Source organism: Mustelus asterias, chromosome 6, assembly GCF_964213995.1.
Source record: "Mustelus asterias chromosome 6, sMusAst1.hap1.1, whole genome shotgun sequence".
NCBI lineage: Eukaryota > Metazoa > Chordata > Chondrichthyes > Carcharhiniformes > Triakidae > Mustelus > Mustelus asterias.
Window position 1 is genome coordinate 70,668,044 of NC_135806.1, and position 18,948 is coordinate 70,686,991.

General features: G+C 40.7%; 1 protein-coding gene across 2 annotated transcripts in view; it reads left to right on the forward strand.

The window, feature by feature from the left end:
* The first annotated feature begins 926 nt into the window (after positions 1 to 926).
* Positions 927 to 18,948, forward strand: part of LOC144494920 (protein prune homolog 2-like) — a 421,892-nt gene continuing 403,870 nt past the window's right edge. For both annotated transcript variants that reach the window (XM_078214519.1, XM_078214521.1), the window contains exon 1: positions 927 to 1,049. In XM_078214519.1, coding sequence (XP_078070645.1) covers positions 1,014 to 1,049 — 36 coding nt within the window. In that variant the 5' untranslated portion in view covers positions 927 to 1,013. The remainder of the gene's footprint in view (positions 1,050 to 18,948) is intronic.

Below are 18,948 nucleotides of genomic sequence, written 5' to 3' on the forward strand. Positions count from 1 at the left end.
GCTTGATATTTTTTCCTTAATGATTTGGATTTTATTTCATGCTTGCAAAACACATTTTTGATTTTCTCTTTAACTTGCACCAACCATCTAATTTTATAATCAGTATAGTTGTAAAGGATCAGCTTTTATGTAGTCAAAAAGTTTACATAGATTAAAATTAACATCCATGACTGCACGCATACAGGCACGTGGTATTGATACACAACTATGGAGCATCTGACCACTTCAACAGATGCTGCAGATGACCCCTCTCTGCAGAAATCTGTGGATCTGTCAGAAAAGCACATGCAAGATTGTGCAGGCTTTTGGCTCAACGTTGGACATGATGGAAAATTGAGTGGGTAGGGCTGTAGGGTGTCTAGTCTAGTCTGGTATATCAGCAGATCTGCAGACATGCCATCCCCAGTGTCTCATAAATCAAGAGACAAACTCTTAAAGATCAAGAGATTTGAGACTTGAGACAAAAGTTATGAGATGCTATTTTATTCAAATAAAGATAAACCTCAATTGTGATGAAAATCATGCTCGCTCTTCCTGACTAATTTTCTTCCCATCAAAAAGAACCCAAAAAGTTTGCAGACTGCTTTTGCGATGAACATAATGCCTATTTCAGATGGGTCAGAAGTAAGCAATGAATGCAGAGCAGGAGGGGATTTTTTATTGAACAAAGCTGGGTCCTCTCTCGTCTCCTACCTCCCTGCTCTATTGCAGATAAGCCTCACGCAGTAACTCCCTGAACTCCTGCCAATTGCAGCAACTCTGAGGTGATGTCAGTGAGCTGGACAGCGTGCTGTGATTGGTTGCAGCCAGCGCAGCGGCTGCACAGGCGCGGGCTGCTGCTGCTGGGAGCGGTGGGGATGCGCTCGCTCTGACACTTTCCAGCTGACAGACACTAAAGGGTGTTGCTCAGAGGTAACAGCAGCGGAACGGAGCGAAGCGATCCCCAGCTAAAAAAAAAGACTCAACTTTCTGCCGAATGCAGAGTTTCAGCGATCACCAAACAAACAGGAGAGATGGAAGAGTTTTTGCAGCACACCAAGTCCATTTTGGTAAGAGTATCCTTCGATTGCCAGAGTTTTTTTAAAAGATATCAGTGAGGTGGTGAGCTTAAAGTACCTATCCTATTTACACTGGTGATCCAAGGGAAATCTCCAAATTATTATTCAGTGAGCAAGTCCTTTGTTAAGGATTGGGTGAGTTTAACTGTGGTTTATGATTTTATATTTTACACGAGGCAAAAGTCAATTCAATCCTTTGTGCTGACAAGTCATTGGCCACTTTGTTATCACTGTATACAAACCAACACCTTAAATTCACCTCACTATCATAAACTTCAGGGGAAAAAAAACTTTTACTCATAGAAAGTGATGGCACTTCACTGTAATATGGAAACTTTTTTATTTTTATAGGTTTGATTGAATTCAACAAAGTTTAGATACTTTCATGTTTCATACAGAGACTGAAGGTATTAGATTTCAATACATTTTGTCAGATTAGTTTTTAAGGGTTAAGAAATTCATTTTTTTCTTTAATATGAGGGGAAGAGTTGGGAAAATCGAGACGGAAGCATTGGCGTCTTGCTGACAGCCAGGTTTGAGCACAACAGTCCCACAATAGATGTTGATAGTGAATGAATCCTCTGCAGCTTCAGCATCTTGGGAACATCTATGCCATTGCTGTATCCCTATAATTGCTAATAGGCTGAAACACAGGTTATACACTGAAGTTGGGAAGCACTATGAGTTGTGGGACTCCAGTTCTGCAGGTGCCACTACCTCCATTTCAGTGGAAGCAAGTGGACAGTACCAGACTATTTTATGACCGGAATATAGCTTTTTATGGCATTATTTTTGATATTTGTATTTCTTGATAACTAATAGCTTTTTGGAGGTGACAAACCTATCAAATTTACATGTAGATTGTCAGTTATTGTTATTTATATTGTGCTTGGGGCAGCATGGTGGCACAGTGGTTAGCACTGCTGCCTCACAGTGCCAGGGACCTGGGTTCATTTCTGGCCTCGGGTCATTGTCTGTGTGGAGTTTGCACTTTCTCCCCGTGTCTGCGTGGGTTTCCTCCGGGTGCTCCGGTTTCCTTCCACAGTCCAAAGATGTGCAGGTTAGGTTAATTGGCCATGCTAAATTGACCCTTAGTGTCAGGGGACTAGCAGGGTAAATATGTGGGGTTACGGGAATAGGGCCTGGATGGGACTGTGGTTGTTGCAGACTCAATGGGCCAAATGCTCTCCTTTTACACTGTAGGGATTCTATGATTCTATGATTCCTTTAGATTAATTAGATTTTTTGGGGAGGCAAACGTGAACAGTATCAGATAGAGCATATTCCTCAAAAACGTTTCGGCAATTATTTTGAATCTTAGGAAAAAGACAAATAAATAAAATTTGAAGTACTTCTTGGGGATCAGAAGTATCAGTTTTAAGTAAATAATTTTCTCACTAAAGTAAATATTTATATAGTTGAATGTAGTTATGAGTTTAGAGTCTGTCATTTAATACTGTCAGCTTCTGCACCGGACACACTGCATAAAGAGAAAGTGTTTCTTTTTTGATGCAAGTCCTCATGTTAATAATCAAATTGAAGTTTTTTTTACTTGAACCCTGTATTAAAAGTTTGAACACTAGCAAGTTTTTGCCTGGATGTACTTTGAACCTCAACAAGCTGTTGCCTTGTAATAATAAAAGTAGGTAAACATCACTGTTTGAAGTAACTATTGACAGAGACAATGTTGCATATTAAATAGGATTGAGCTATTAGGGTCTAAATTCAACATATTGTACTCGTTATCTAAGCATGAAGCAAGCATAATGATTTCCAATTCATAAGAGCAGGGGCCAGTGTCTGATCTGAATGTGTGGCTGAGTCACTGGTAAACTAGCAATGGCCTATTATTAGGTGACCCTGGAATCATTGAATAGTACAGCACCAGAAGGAGACTATTTGGCCCATTGCGTCTGCACAAACTCTGTAAGTGCGAGTCAGTTCCAATACCTTCACACAACAAAAACAGAAAATGCTGGAAAATCTCAGCAGGTCTGGCAGCATCTGTGCAGAGAGAATAGAGCCAACGTTTTGAGTCATTTTGGTCATTCTGACTCAATGCTGACTCCATTCTCTCTCCACAGATGCTGTCAGACGTTATTATTTTATTTTTATTTATTATTATCATAAGTAGGCTTACATTAACAATGCAATGAAGTTATTATGAAAATCCCCTCTTCGTCACACTCTGGCACCTGTTCGGGTACACTGAGAGAGAATGTAGCATGGCCAATGCACCTAACCAGCACATCCTTCGGACTGTGGGAAGCACCCGGAGGAAACCCACGCAAACACGGGGAGAACGTGCAGACTCTGCACAGATTGTGACTCAAGCCGGAATTGAACCCGGGTCCCTGGAGCTATGAGGCAGTGGTGCTAACCACTGTGCCAAGATTGTTCAGCATTTTCTGTTTTTGTTTCAGATTCCAGAATCCACAGTATTTTGCTTTTATCTTATTTCCATTCCCTTGCTCTTTACCAATCCTGATTCCAATATTGAAATGACTCTTTTCTGCCCATTTCCAATCTGGATGGCTACATTTCCAAGTTTTGACCAGTATTTCTGGGTTCTGAGTGGACTGTCTTGCAGATCATAAAGGGACCGTTGGACATTGCATTAAAAGAGGCCCAGATTCCCCTGAAATGTCCTTTTTGTGGAGTTAGAAGGAGAAGGACTGCTCCTCCTAGCTCGGCAAAATAACTTCCAGCTGCTGTTGGCCCACCTTTGTCCTCCATCCTGGACTTATCTGTAGACATTGGTGTTGGCCAAAATTGGTTATGTCCCAACAGATAAGTGGCATTGGAGTGTCTGAATGGTTTTCACAGCTTGTCTGAATTATGATGATAAAGCCAAGGAGAAGTTTAGCACAGTTCTTCAGTCTCTTCTGGTGCAGCATCTCTGTGGATCACTAAAATTGTGCTTTATTTCAGGCATTAATGAATTTAGTCATGAGTGTGTCTGTAAAAGCAGAACCAATATTAATCTTTAGCATTTGATGGAAAACAGTTGCAGGAGTGTGAAGAAACAGTAGGGGAATGGGACCAATTGTGTAGCTCTTAAATAGGTGCTTAGTGGCTGAATGGCCTTCTTGTGTTGTTATCATTCTATCAAAAAAGTAATATTTAGTCATTAAAGATGAATGAGTCTGTACCATTGCCAAAACTTGAAATAATTCCAAAGCCAGAAAATTGTAGTTCGGGGTTTTCAGATTTCAGATCATCTGCAATAATTATTAGGCATGTATAAATGAATTGAAGATTGGTCTGTACTTTTTAATGCTTTGCAAGTACCCCTTTTACTAAGAAATCTTTATAAATTATAACTTCTTGTGAATTATTGCATTCAATGTCCTTGAAGTGAGTCATTGTAATTGTGTTTGGTTATGTTATTGTCATGATATATGTGAAAATGAAATATCTGGATTTATTTAAGGCCAGATTAGATCAGTTGACCAAGAGCATAGTCCTTATTACCACCGATGGCACAGTGTCAGTCTCTATACGAGCTGTGGCTGTTCTTGGGGCCTGCTTCGACACCTTACTGCATTGTGATATCATGGCAGAGGGATGTGTGGAGAGCTATAGACAATGAGAACACTATACAAAGGGAGAGAGAAAAATTGTGTTGTTTGTCCCACCCCAGTATTTGAAAAAATGAAAGTTTCACCCATATAACAATTGTTTGTTCTACATCTTCAGAAGCTGATCAACCTGTGCCTTTCAAACAACTACTGCTTTTACATTTCAGCTTGTCAGCATTTGTTATTTTGCTTCTTATCTTTAGGAAGATAATTTGTTGAAGGTCTCCTTTGTACAATTTGGCAGGTATTTCTGGGAAAGTAGCTGCAGTCTGCTAATATCAGACAAGAGTGTCCCAAGAGACCATGGCTGTTGATTGTCACAGTTGCTGAATAATTGATCCATTTAGAGAGTGACCAGGTGGACAAGTTTCTTTACTTTTATAGTAGCCTATGATAGATGCTGTGGTCTCAGCTAACCAAGGGAAAAACTGAGATGAATAGTGTTTTTAAAAAAGAAGGTTGCTCCTTGTCTGATAATGATATCTGCACTGGTGTCAGGTTTAGCTGGCAGACTGCAGTTATGTTGCTGTCTGCAGCTTACTGTAATTTGCAATTACTCCATTCCAGAAATGTTTCTGCACATCAATGTTTGAAGCAGAGAACTCTGTTTTTAGGCAGTTAACTAGTAATATAATGAAAAGTAGTGGGAGCAATAGTAATTTAACATAAACATGTTTTTATATTAGTGTATTGGAGGGCCTGACTATTTATGAAAACTATGAAGACATTTTCTAAAATTCAATTTTTCTCTGGAGTCGTTTTATATCATATGTGAAATCCAATTAGTGTAGCACTATACATATGGAGCAGAAAAAGGCCATTTGGTCCAACTAGTCCATATCCGTGTTTATGTTCCTCGCGAGTCACCTCCCATCTTTCTTCTAACTAAATCTAACATTGTGACCGTCTCTTCTCTTTTCACTCATAGGCATTTCTAGCTTCCTCTTAAATGCAATTTTTTGCTTCAACCCTTTTCTGTGGTAGCGAGTTCCACATTCTCACTACTCATTGGGTAAAGAGTTTTCTTTGAATTCCTGACAGAATTTTTTTGTGACTATCTTAGAATAATGGCTTCTACTTGTGACCTTACACAGTCTTTGAATCCACTTTATTCGTACGTTTCAGAATTTTAAACATCTTTATTAGGAGACCCATCAGTCCTTTTTCAAGAAGAGTTCCAGCCTGTCAATCCTTTCCTGATAAGTATACACACAAATTTCTAGTATCATTGTTGTAAATCTTCTCTGCATCCTCTCCACTCCCTCTACATCGTTTTTATAATTCGGTGACTAGAACTGCATACCATACCCAGATATGGTATAATTAAGGTTTGATATGGATTTAACACAACTTGCTTACTTTTCAGTTCTATTCCTAGTGCTTGGTTGTCTTCTTTTGTATGGTTTTGCTAACCTGTGGTACAAACCAAGGACGTGGGTTGGATTCCGGTCTTGGGTGACTATTTGTGTGGAGTTTGCACGTTCTCTCTGTGTCTGCGTGGGTTTCCTCTGTGTGCTCTGGTTTCCTTGCACAGTCCAAAGATGTGCAGCTTAGGTTGATTGGCCATGCTAAATTGCCCCTTAGTGTCCAAAGATGTGCAGTATTGTGGATTAGCCATGGTAAATGTGTGGGGTTACAGGGACAGGGTAGGGGCTTGGGCTTGAGTATGATGCTCTTTCGAAGAGTCGGGGCAGTCTCAATGGGTCGAATGGCCCCCTTCTGTTCTGTAGGGTTTCTATGGTTCTTATACTCCAAAATCTCTTCGTTCTTTTACCCCACCTAGACTTGCACCTTCCAAATAATAGGATTTCTGCTCACTATATATTTAACCTCATTTTAGACTCATGTTCTATAATCCTATGTATTCCCTTGCCATTAATGTCCTACCTTAGTTTATCCTTTCCTATGTTCTCATGCTCTAATTTGTTACATTTAGACTGTTTCTTTTAGATATGCCCCTTTTTACCAGTTTTACTGAAATTTACTACCTCACATTAACCTGTTAAATTTTATTTGCCAATTATTTGCAAATTCTGCAGGACTATTAATGTCTTCCTGTAATTTTGGACAGCAGTGCTCAGTTGGTAGTGGAATATATTTTTCTGGTGAACATTATTTTAAATGTTTCCCATTGTTGATCTACATTATCTTTTTAGCTCCAGTCTTTTAGCCTGCCTTTCATCATACTTACGTACTTCTTTATCATCATTTTCAAAGTATTGTATTCGGGTCACTATTGTCTACATGTCCCCTTACCTTTATTTGTATCTGCTCTGTTTCATTTCCCGTTGCTTGGTCTAATGGTGAACCTACCCTTGGATGGAATTTTTACATATTGGGTTAGAAAGACATCCTGTACACGTTGTGGGAACTGTATTCCCTTATCATTTTTACCAACCTCCTATCCAATTAATATCAGAGTAGTCAAAGGAGATTTTGAGATGGAGGCACCTTCCGCAGACCTGTTTGCTTATGACTGTCTTGGCATCCGCAAGCTACCACATTCTGCAGTGCAGATACATAATCTACTCTGCCAAATCATAGACCAATCTTATTTTATTTATTTGATGAATTAAAGTCTTAAATATTTAAAGTCTTAAATATTTAAACTACATCCAATTACAAATACTTAGTTTAAATATTTAAGCCATGAATTAATACAGTTCTTATACTTCCCTGGTCCTGGTTTAAACTCCTGCCCTAGTTTAGAGAAATGAAGAAACCTTAAAACTCACCAATTAATCATCTACTTACAGAACAGTACCTAAATCCACACTGCGCTGAATTCCCTCACTCGCCAAATTCCCCGAGTTAAATAAGCACTCTGTCAAAATGATACTCTGTTGAGCTGACTTTCTGCCATTTGCTTACTTGAGCAATCTCGGTATTCTGCTTGCTTGTCTCACTCCAGATTTCTGTTGTTACTTTTAATGTTGATGTGCACCTGAAATTGCTGTTCATTAATACCACAAGTATAATAGACTTGTGACACCAATCGAACACTTGCAAATGTTCTTAACTGAAATCACTCTCACCTAAACCTCCATCCTTGACCCCATTTTATTTTCTTCTCAGTTCCACATTACTAAGCCTATTTCCCCAGTTGCTTCCACTTTCCCTCAAGCTCCCCCAATTTTTCCCAACCTCTTTCCTATTTAAGCTCCCACACCAACCTTAATTCCTCCATTTCCCCAGAGCCTCCAACCTTCAGCTTGCTTTCATTGTCATATTTGCTTTCCAACCTCAATCCCTAGTTCCTCCCTTCCTCCCTGTCCCTGCTTATCTTCCAAAGGTCCCCATACCTCACACTGTTTCCTCTCCCTTGCATCTCCATGATGGAAGTCATCATATTTGTTTTTTTCACTGCCAGACTTTGGTACAGCCTTCTATCTTCCACTCCCCCCACCCCCCCAATCTCCTAAAAAAACCTCCAGCTTATCTGAAATTCTGCTCATATCCTAACCTGCCCAAAACCTTGGAAATAATGGAAATGATTATAAATTGCCTTTCACCAACTCAGGATATTGCAAAGTACTTTCCAGCTAGTTAAGTACTTTTGAAGTATATTGTTGTAATGTAGGCAAGGTAGCAGTCAATTAGTGCATGGAAATCCTCACAAATTGCAATATGATGATAATAGCCAGACAATGAATATTTAGTGTTATTGATTGAGAGATAATTATTAGCTAGGATGTTTGAATAAACCCCCTGCTTTTCTTCAAAACAACACCATGGGATCCTTTATATTCACTTAAGAACACAGAAAAGGTCTTGGTTCAATATCTCATCTGGTTCTCTTTTGAATGGGACTCCAAGTCCCTTTGCCAGCAGGGAAATGGGAGTGTCTCCCGCTGGTGTGAGCAGCACCTCCCAGGTAAGCTTCACTCACTTGAGTGATGCAAATTTATGCATTGTGGGAGAAATGCAGGCCAGACTGACAGTTCAGAGATCGGAAGGGCGCCTTGATCTCTGCAGTCACTGAGAGGTCCCATTCTCCCCCACCCCTCACAATGGGAACCGTGACCCCTGCTGACACAAGAAGCACCCCCAACCCCTCAGCACAGAGGAAAATCTTCTCCCACCATAGAAAGAGCGGGTCAATCCCACCCTCCCCCCCCCCCTCTTCAACACCACGGTGGCATGAGGGTAAGAGGTTGAGCTAGGGATTCTTCCCTGGAATGAGAGTCTCTCATGGCTGGTCCCTTCTAGCCCGGGTAAACCTGAACATCATTCTTGGTATGGCGATTTCTGGGATCTCTCTGATCAAAAGTTTTTATTCTGGTCTATGGACTGAAAGCTTTAGAATGGGCTGATCACTTTAATCCCCATGCCCCCTGGATACCTGGCAGGCTTCCAAGTCCCAGAAGTACTCCATTCAGGACAAGGAGTTCCCCTTTCTCTCTCAGAAGCTGCGGTATGAGAAGACCACTTTTAATCTTATGACTGACATTGGGTGGTGCAGGGGGAAAGTCCCTTCTCCGCAGCTGCTCAATCAGCCCCATTTTTAACACTGCATTTATTCCTACTCTCTGAGCCTGTCACAGTCCTAAATTGCCTTCCGCATATCCTGCAACTCTGACCCCTTGTTTTAGACCCCCAGTCAGGGAAAATGTCATTCTTCCATCCAATATGTCCAGTTCTGTCAGAATTTTATATGTTTCAATGTTATCATAAGAACATAAGAACTAGGAACAGGAGTAGGCCGTCTGGCCCCTTGAGCCTGCTCCATCATTCAATAAGATCATGGCTGATCTTATCGTGGACTCACTCCGATTACCCGCCTGCTCACTCTAATTCCTAATTCCTAACCCTGTTCAAAAATTTATCTATCCTTGCCTTAAAAACATTCAATGAGGTAGCCTCAACTGCTTCACTGGGCAGGGAATTCCACAGATTCACAACCCTATCGCTTTTCATTCTTCTAAACTCCAGTCTTCACAGATCCACTCTCCCCAATCTCTCCTCATACACAATGCTACTATCCCAAGAATCAGTCTAGTGAGCCTTTCCTGGACTCCCTCTGTGGCAAGTATATCATTTCTTAGGTAAAGAGATCAAAACCACTGAGAATACTCCAGGTCTGCACAGCTGCAGTAAGACATATTTGCACCTATACTCAAATCCTCTTACAATGAAGGTCAACATACTGTATGTCTTCCTAATTATTTGTCGCACAGCATGCTTGCTTTCATTGACTTGTGCACAAGGATACCCAGATCCCTTTGTACATCATTTTTCAATCTATCACCATTTAGATAATACTCTGCCATTCTGTTTTACCAACTGAAGTGCAAACTTCACAATTGCACAGCATCTGCCATGTGTTTGTCAACTCACTCAACTTGTCTGAATTGTCTTGAAGCCTTTTTACATCCTTTACATCCTTGAAGCCTTTTTACATCACTCACATTCCTACCTAGTTTTGTGTTATCAGCAAACTTGGAAATACTACGTTTAGTTCCCTCATCCAAAACATTGATATATATTGTGAGTAGTTGGGAACCAAGCACTGATCCCTGCAGTACCCTACTTGTCACTGTCTACCACTTAAAAAATGACTGATTTATTTGTACTTTGTTTCCTGTCTGCTAACCAATTCTAAACCCATGCCAATATATTACCCCGAATCCCATGTGCTTTAATTTTGCATGCTTACCTCTTATATGGCATTTTGTCAAAAAGTTACTGAAAATCCAAATACACCATATTGACTGGTTCACCCTTATCTATTCCACTTGTTACGTCCTCAAAAAACTCTAGTAGGTTTGTCAAACACGATTTCCCTTCCATAAATCCATGTTGACTTTGTCCATTTCTGTTGATATTATCTAAGTGTCCTGTTATTACATCCTTCATAATAAACTCCAGCATTTTCCCTATGACTGATGTTGGCTAACTGCATAGTAATTCCCTGTTATTTTCCCTCCTTCCTTTTTTAAATAGTAGGGTTACGTTTGTTGCCAACCAACCTGCTCAGACTGTTCCAAAATCTACAGAATTTTGGAAGATGACAGGCAGCACATCCACTATTTCCATGGCCACTTCCTTTAATTCCATGGGATGTAGATTATCAGGCTCTGTGGATTTATCGACTTTCAGTCCCATTAATTTCTCGAGCACTAGTTTTTTACCTATACTAATTTTCTTCAATTCCTCCTTCTCACGAGACCCTTGGTTCCTGAGTATTTCTGGGGAATTATTTGTCATCTTGTTCCTTTAAGACAGAACTAAAGTAGTTGTTTAATTGCTCTGGCATTTCCTTGTTTCCATTATGCATTCTCCCATTTTGGACTATAAGGGACCTACATTTGTCCTCACATTATTTCCTTTTACATACTTATAGAGACTTTTATAACTGATTTCTATGTTCATTGTATGTTTACTCTCATATTTTTTCCCTCTTAATCAATCTCTTGGTCCTTCTTTGCTGAATTCTGATTTGCTCCCACTCCTTGGGCTTGCTATTTATTCTAGCAATTTGATCTGACCTCTCTTTAGGTTTAATATTATCCTTAATTTTTTTTGTTAGCCATGATTGGGCCACTTTTCCTGTTGTGGTTTTGTGCCAGAAAGGAATATATAAATGTTGCAATGCATGAATTTGTTCTTTAAATATTAGCTTCTGCCTATCCACCATCATGCCTTTTAATGAATTCCCCAATCTATTGTAGCCAACTCACCTCTCATACCTTTGTAATTTCCTTTGTTAGATTTAGGACCCTAGTCTTCTAGTTTCACATAAGACTATTTCACTTTCCATCCTAATAAAAAATTCCAGCATGTTATGGTCACACTTCCCTAAAGGACCCCACACAACAAGATTATTATCTAACCTTTTCTCATTGCACAATACCAAATCAAGGATAGCCTTTTCCCTTGTTGGTCCCTCAATGTACTGGTCTAAAAAATCATCTTGTACACATTCCAGGAATTCATCCATCATACTATTGCTAATTTGGTTTGCCTGGTCTATATGTAGATTAAAGTCACCCATGATTATTGTAGCATCCTTGCTCTCTGCATCTCTAATTTATTGTTTAATATTGTCCCCTACCTTACCACTACTGTTCAGAGGCCAATAGGCAATTCGCACTAATGTTTTCCTCCCCTTATTGTTTCTTAGCTCCACCCAGACTGTTTCTATATCATGATTTTCCCAGTCGGTATTCTTTCCCATTATTACACTGATTTAATCCTTTACTAAAAATATCACCTCACTTCCTTTTCCTTTTTGACTTTTCTTTCCTAATCATTGCATACCCATGGATATTCACTCCCCAGCCATGGTCACTCTGCAGTCATGTCTTCGTTATCACAATCACACCTATTATCTTGTATCCATTTACATCTATTAACCCTGTTAATTCATCTATCTTATTGTGAATGCTTGGTGCGTTCAGATATAGCGCATTTAGATTTGTCTTTTAAACATTTTTATACTATGACCCTCTTTGCTGCTAGCCTTTATTTCCTCTGCCTTCCACTTTTGTTTTTTATCATAGAATCCTCACCGTGTAGCCCATTGAGTCTGCACCGACTCTTGCCCAGTCTTGCCCTATAACCCCATGTATTTACCCCGCTAACCTATATATCTTGAGACACTAAGAGGTAATTTAGCATGTCCAATCAACCTAACCTGCACATCTTTGGACTGTAGGAGGAAACCCACGCAGCCACGGGGAGAATGTGCAAACCCCACACAGTCACCCAAGGCTGGAATTGAACCTGGTCCCTGGCGCTGTGAGGCAGTAGTGCTAACCACTGTGTCACCGTGCTGCCCTTACTTGTAGGTTTACTTTTCTAACTTTGTTTCCATTTTTGTTGCCTTGCTCAGGTTCCCATCTCCCTGCCACTGTAGTTTAAACTCTCTCCTACTGCACTAGTGAATACCCTTGTGAGGATATTGGTCCCCCTCCTGCTGGAGTGCAACCCGTCCAACTTGTACAGGCCCCATCTTCCCGGTCCCAATACCTCAGGAATCTAAATCCCTGCCACCTACATCATCTCTCCAGTCACACATTCATCTTGTCTATTTTCCTATTCCTGATCTTACTAGCACGTGGGAGTAATCCTGAGATTACTACCTTTGAGGTCTTGCTTTTTAATTATTTTCCTAGCTACTTGTGTTTTGCTTGCAGGACCTCATCCTTCTTTTTACCCAAGCCCTTTGTCCCAATATGGACCACAGCCTCAGGTTGTTCACCCTCCCTCTTCAGAATGTCTTGCTGCAGCTGCTCGGTGATATCCTTGACCCTGGCACCAGAGAGGCAATATATCATCCTGGTGTCATGTCTGCAGCTGAGCCACTCGTGGTGCCATAGACTTGGCTCTTGCTGCAGTCCCCTGAGAAACTATCATTCCCAGCAGTACTTAAAATCGAAAACCTGTTAGGGAATGAGATGGACTCAGGGGACTCCTGTAATACTGGCCTACTATCTAATCTGTCTGGCAGTCACCTGTTCCCTTTCTGTCTTTGCACTCTTTGCCTGTGTTATGCGCTATTCACAAAGATCTCAGCCTGGCAGATGCACCACAGTGATTCTAGCCACAGCTGCAGATCCAAAATGTGGATTTTGAGTAGCTGCAGCTGGAGACACTTCCTGCACATGTGGTTGCCCTGGACACTAGAAAAGACCCTGACTTCCTACATCACACAGGAGGAGCATTCAATATGGCTGAGCTGCCCTGTCATGACTTACCCTTAAATTACTCCCTTTACTTTTCTTCTTCTAAAGAATATTACATATATGTGAGAGATCTAACTTCTTATGCTTTAAATGCTACGTAATCTAAACTAAAGACCAACTTTTACTTTAAAGACTGGGCATTAGAAATACTCCCCAGGTCTTACTTACCGAGGCTGTCACTTCACTCGTGCTGATTTCCGATCCTGCTTCATTAATTTATGTTTCCTCTGTTATGTCACTCTTGATTGTTTTCAAAAAATCACCCCATCAAGCAAGTTTTCAACTCCTGCACTGGAATTATACTGCCCTGACTGCCACGGGAATCAGAGCAGGTGAGGGGTGGACAATGGGAAGGTCCGTTGACCTCGGGTGGGATTTTACGGCCTCCAGTCTCCAAGCAGCTCCTTCCCCAAGCTCCAATTTAAGCACTTTAATGTAGTCCAAAGCAGCACTCCAGTGCTGACCCAGTCTGTCAACATTTTCAATTTAAATGTATAACTCTTGTCCTTATTTTTAAATTCCTCTGTGGCTGTGTGCCTTTTCTTATCTCCATAAAGATCTTTAGCTCTATAACCTCCCAGGTCCCTCCACTCCGCTTGCTCTGACCCCTTATGCATCACCTCCCCTTTCCCCACTAGTTATAGCTACACCTTTACTTATCTAGACCTCATTCTCAGGAATATCTTCCTTAAACCCCTCTCACCCAAGACCCTCCCGATAAAGTGCCCGTTTGACCAAGTTTTTCATTACCCTCCCCAATCTCTCTCTCATTGGCTTGGTTTTCTTTGTACCTCTGAAGCACCTTGAGACATCTTTCCACGCTAATACTGTTCTCGAGCATCCGTTATCCATGCTGTTGAATTTGCCTCTATCTTTTGGAATACGCCATGTTTCAGTAGTTCCTATCAATTAATTTTTGCTACTGCTACAACAGCCTCTATTATCATAGAATCAGAATCATAGATTGATACAGCACAAAAAGGTTTAGCACATCATGGCCATGCTAGCATTTTGGTAGAGCTATCCAACTAATCTCACTCCCGTGCCCTTTCTCCGTCCTTTATTTTTCAGGTATTTAATTTGAACATTTTGTTACAATTCTAATGTTCCTGTGTAATCACCTTATTCATTTTTTGTGCCCTCACTGTCTGACTTTTTGGAGGCTAGATTATGAGTTAATAAATTCTTATTAATCTGTTGGCTATCATCCGTTATTTTCATACTCTCATGTGGGACCCTTGCTTCAGTCTGCCTTCATTTAACCACTAACTTATCATCCAGGATAAATGTGTTATGATGGTTCTCTTTTCCTCATTAGTCTCATGGTTTCTGCTCAATTAAAATGTAGCCTTTCTTTTCCAAACCATTTCCTTTTGTTCAGCAAACAATCCAATTACTTACAAAAATTGTGTCCTTATTAGTCTTTTTTTCACGACCTCTAATTTCTTAGTGAATTCAGCTCAATTATCACACCCAGAAGTACACCTGACTACATCCTTTTACATATCAAACTGGCAAATTTCAATATTATCGTTCAGTTTCTCTCTGTATTTCTTTCCATTATTGTTCACCCCTGTTTAGACTTCTATCATCAATTGCTATGCTTCATTATAACTAACTTTGCTCTTATTTCTGACAGTCATTTTTCTTGACTTTTCTCAATGTGCAAATCCCTAAGTTTCTAACTTACCAACCTGTTGATTCTTTATGTCTGACAAACATTCCAATCCACTTTCCTTGGCAAAGAATCCTCAAAAGCTATCAATTCCCTTTGCCTTACAATTTGCTGACTTCCTTCATTTATTTTCCTCTGACTTTTGACATTCTTTCATTCTGACTTGTACCTGCAGTGAAGGCCAGAATTTGATAATGGTGACCTGCAGTGACTTACCTATTGAGCCCAGTGCAACTCCATCTATAGCAGTGGTTCTCAAACTTTTTCATCCATGAACCACTTAGGCAGGGCAAAAGATCCCCATTTACTACTTCAAAAACTGATTTGAAATAATGGGAAGGATGATGCTGTTTTCGATGAGCGACCAGTGAGGTGATGTCTGTCTCTAAGATAGATCTCAGTTCAGTCTCCATGTTCAGCCAGCTCCTCTTTGTTTTCAGTACCTCAAGTGTTGAAAATTAAATCTTATTTATTTATTAGTGTCCCAAGTAGGCTTACATTAACACTGCAATGAGGTTATTGTGAAAATCCCCTAGTCGACATACTCTGGCGCCTGTTCAGGTGCACTGAGGGAGAATTTAGCATAGCTAATGCACCTAACCAGCACTTCTTTCGGACTGTGGGTGGAAACCGGAGCACCCGGAGGAAACCCACGCAGACACAGGGAGACCATGCAAACTCAACACAGACAGTGACCCAAGCTGGGAATCAAACCCGGGTCCCTGGCGCTGTGAGGCAGCAGTGCTAATCATTGTGCCACCATGCCACCCACGTTGCAGTTCTGTCTTATTGTGAATGGCAGCAAGTGCGTCAGAGATGTGTTTGTGAATCCAGGATGTTTGGACCTTGGGTAGAGCTAAAAGTTCATCAAACCTTTCTCACCAAATACCAGCTTCAGTGACTTCCATTTTGGACCAGTCCAAGGACCACATTTTGATAACCAGTGGTCCATATAATTTTCCTCCATGCTGACTTGTACTGGTTTTCCTGCTAAACCATTTGTAGTAATTCAGCCAACTGCCAATTTTCCATCACCAAACATCCTTTACCGTGTACCAGAGAGAAAGGCTGTGCCTGCGGCTTACAGCTAGATAGTCTATACTTTGGGATCTACAACACTCTTATGGATTGATGCCGGTTAATAAAACCCTACTATCTACTTCTCATTGAGCAAGCCTTTGCTCACTCAATAAAAAAGCTTGTACTCCTTGTGGCCCACAAAAAGGTCTATCGATGATCCCCTGTGGCCATCATAACAGCATTATCAACCGCTGCCCTTGAATCACATGCCCAGAAGGAGGTCATTTAGCACATCGAGTACATGTTGGCAGTACATTCTATATCCTAATCGCTTGTTGCATAAAATACATTTCTCGATGTCATCTCTGATTATTTTACCAATCACCTTAAATTTGTACCCTCTGTTATAGACCCTTTAGCCATTGAAAACTATTTCTCATTATTTACTTTATGTCAACACCCCGCAGCCTGTTTTACAGTGGCAGAGATGGTCCACCATTGGCCGATGGCAGGATTTTCTGTTCCCGCTGCTGTCAATGGGGTTTTCTCATTCTCCGCCGCCAGGGAACCTGTAGTCAGCAGAATTGGAAGATCCCACTAGTGGGAATAGCCAGAAACCCTACCCATTAAGATTTTTAACACATTTGATTGAATGGGGCCATATTGCCTACTCCTGCTCCCATTTCTTATGTTCAGAAGATCTTGGGAAGTTGTACATAGTTTAACAAGAATATTAAAAAGTGAGTTACAAAAGTTAACTCACTAATATGAGCTTACAAGCATAAAAGGAAGCACAGTATAATGGAATTATGCTAGGTTTGCTAAAGCTGGGAAAAGAAGATGAACAAAGAGAACAATAACTCACTGCAGATGGTCCCAGAGGTGAACCTTGAATATCCAGTGAAAAGCAGAATCAGCCAACATTATAGCAGTCTATGAATCAAGAAGAAAGATTTATGACTGTGTTCATCTTACAAAGAGACAATTTTAAACCAGAGACTTAGCAATGATATGTTAAATATAGTCTCCTCAATCTCTCCTCACTGGACAATCCTGCTATTCCAGCGGTCAGTCTGGTGAAGCTTCAACTCACTCCCTCTATGGAAAGTATATAGTTCCCTAGGTATAGAGACTAATACTGCAGGTGCAATCTCATCAAGGCTCTATACAATTGCAGCCAAACTTCTTTACTACTGTACTCGAATTCTTTTGCAATAAAGGGCAACATACCATTTGCCTTCCTAATTGCTTGTCGTACCTACATGTTAGCTTTCAGTGACTCATAACAAGGACAGCCAGGTCCCTATGGACATCAACATTTCTCCATTTCCCGCCATTTAAGAAATACTCTGCATTTCTGTTTTTCCTACTAATATGGATAACTTCACATTTTTCCACATTATATTCTAATTGCAATGTACTTGCCTTCTCACCTAGCCTAAACCCTCTGGAAGCCTCTTTGCATCCTCCTCAGAGCTTACATTCCCACCTAGCTTTATGTCATCAGCAAATCAAGGTGACCATGGTACTGTCATCAATTGTCATAAAAACCCATTTCTGTTCATTGATGATCTTAAGGGAAGGAAATCTGCCATCCTTTCGTGGTCTGCCCTACATGTGGCCCCAGACCCATAATAATGTGGTTGATTCTTAACTGATTTTTGAAATGGCTTAACAAGGTCAAGGACAATTAGGGACAAGCAACAAATGTTGGCCTTTCAGCATTGACCACATCACATGAAAGAATTTTAAAAACTTGGAAATATTACATTTCAACCCCACTGCTAGGACTACAGATAGTTCCCAAAGCTTAACTTGCAGGTCAAGAAACATCACTTCAAAGTAAATCCAAGGTATCAGTGGGGCCTTGTTGGCAGACCCTAGCGAGGGGGTTGGTGGACCAGTTTGAAAGGCTGGAGGGTAGGATTACGGAGTGGGTGGGAATGTGCAGGGTATAACGTTGGTGGAATGGGGGAATATGCCTCCGATCAGCACAGTGAACCTTAAAGGATGTTTCCCCCCACTCCTAGCAATAGGAGCTGCCATGCTTCCTGCTTGGCATGGGCCTTCTTCTGCCGTGGGTAAAGTAGAAGAAGATGTGGAATGAGATATTTAAGTAGCCAATCATTGGGTACAGAAGGGCTCTGGTAGGCTCAGTGGCAGACTAGCTGCCTGATGCCTTTCCTGCTCAATGTAAAATGGGAGACTGTTGGGGTGGTGGGGTAGGACCGTGGTAAGGCCACATGCTGCATTTTACTAGCCCCCTTGCCTTGAAACACTCTGGATTGATACTGAGCTCCGGCATTGTAACTATTGAAGTCAATCTGGCTTGGAGCAGGGTGAATGGCCATTGTTCAAGGTGCTGCTCATTGTAGAAGTAATGATAGGAAAAGCCTCCCTGCTATAACATACACCCAAGAATTACAAAGCCACTGTGGGGAGTAAAGGGAGTAAATAAAATAACTTCAACAATTATGCTATGAAAATAGCATGGGTTTAAAGAGTGAGGAGGGAAGAATAAACAAATCAAGACCTTCATTGTATTTTAAGCAAATATTGGAAACCTATCTTGCGAGGTAGATGGAGCAAAATATAGTTATGTAAGTAGTTAAGGGTGGGATATTATGAAGAGGAAAGAATAGAATTACTTGCATTTTAAGAACATTTTGTAAAGTGATTGGTAAATGAAGTTGTAAGTATAAAATAATATTTCTGAGACCTGTATGTTTCAGGTATCGGCATGGTAAACAACAATTTTAGCTCATGTTAGGCATGTTTCAATAAATTTAAACAAGCAAGCATTACCCAGCAGTGGAACTGTTGTGAACATCAGAAGGTGTCAGCTTGATCTAGTGTATCATTCTTGCTGCTGAGTCAGAAATACAAGCTTCATTACAAAGGTGAGCATATAATCTAGACTGACGCCA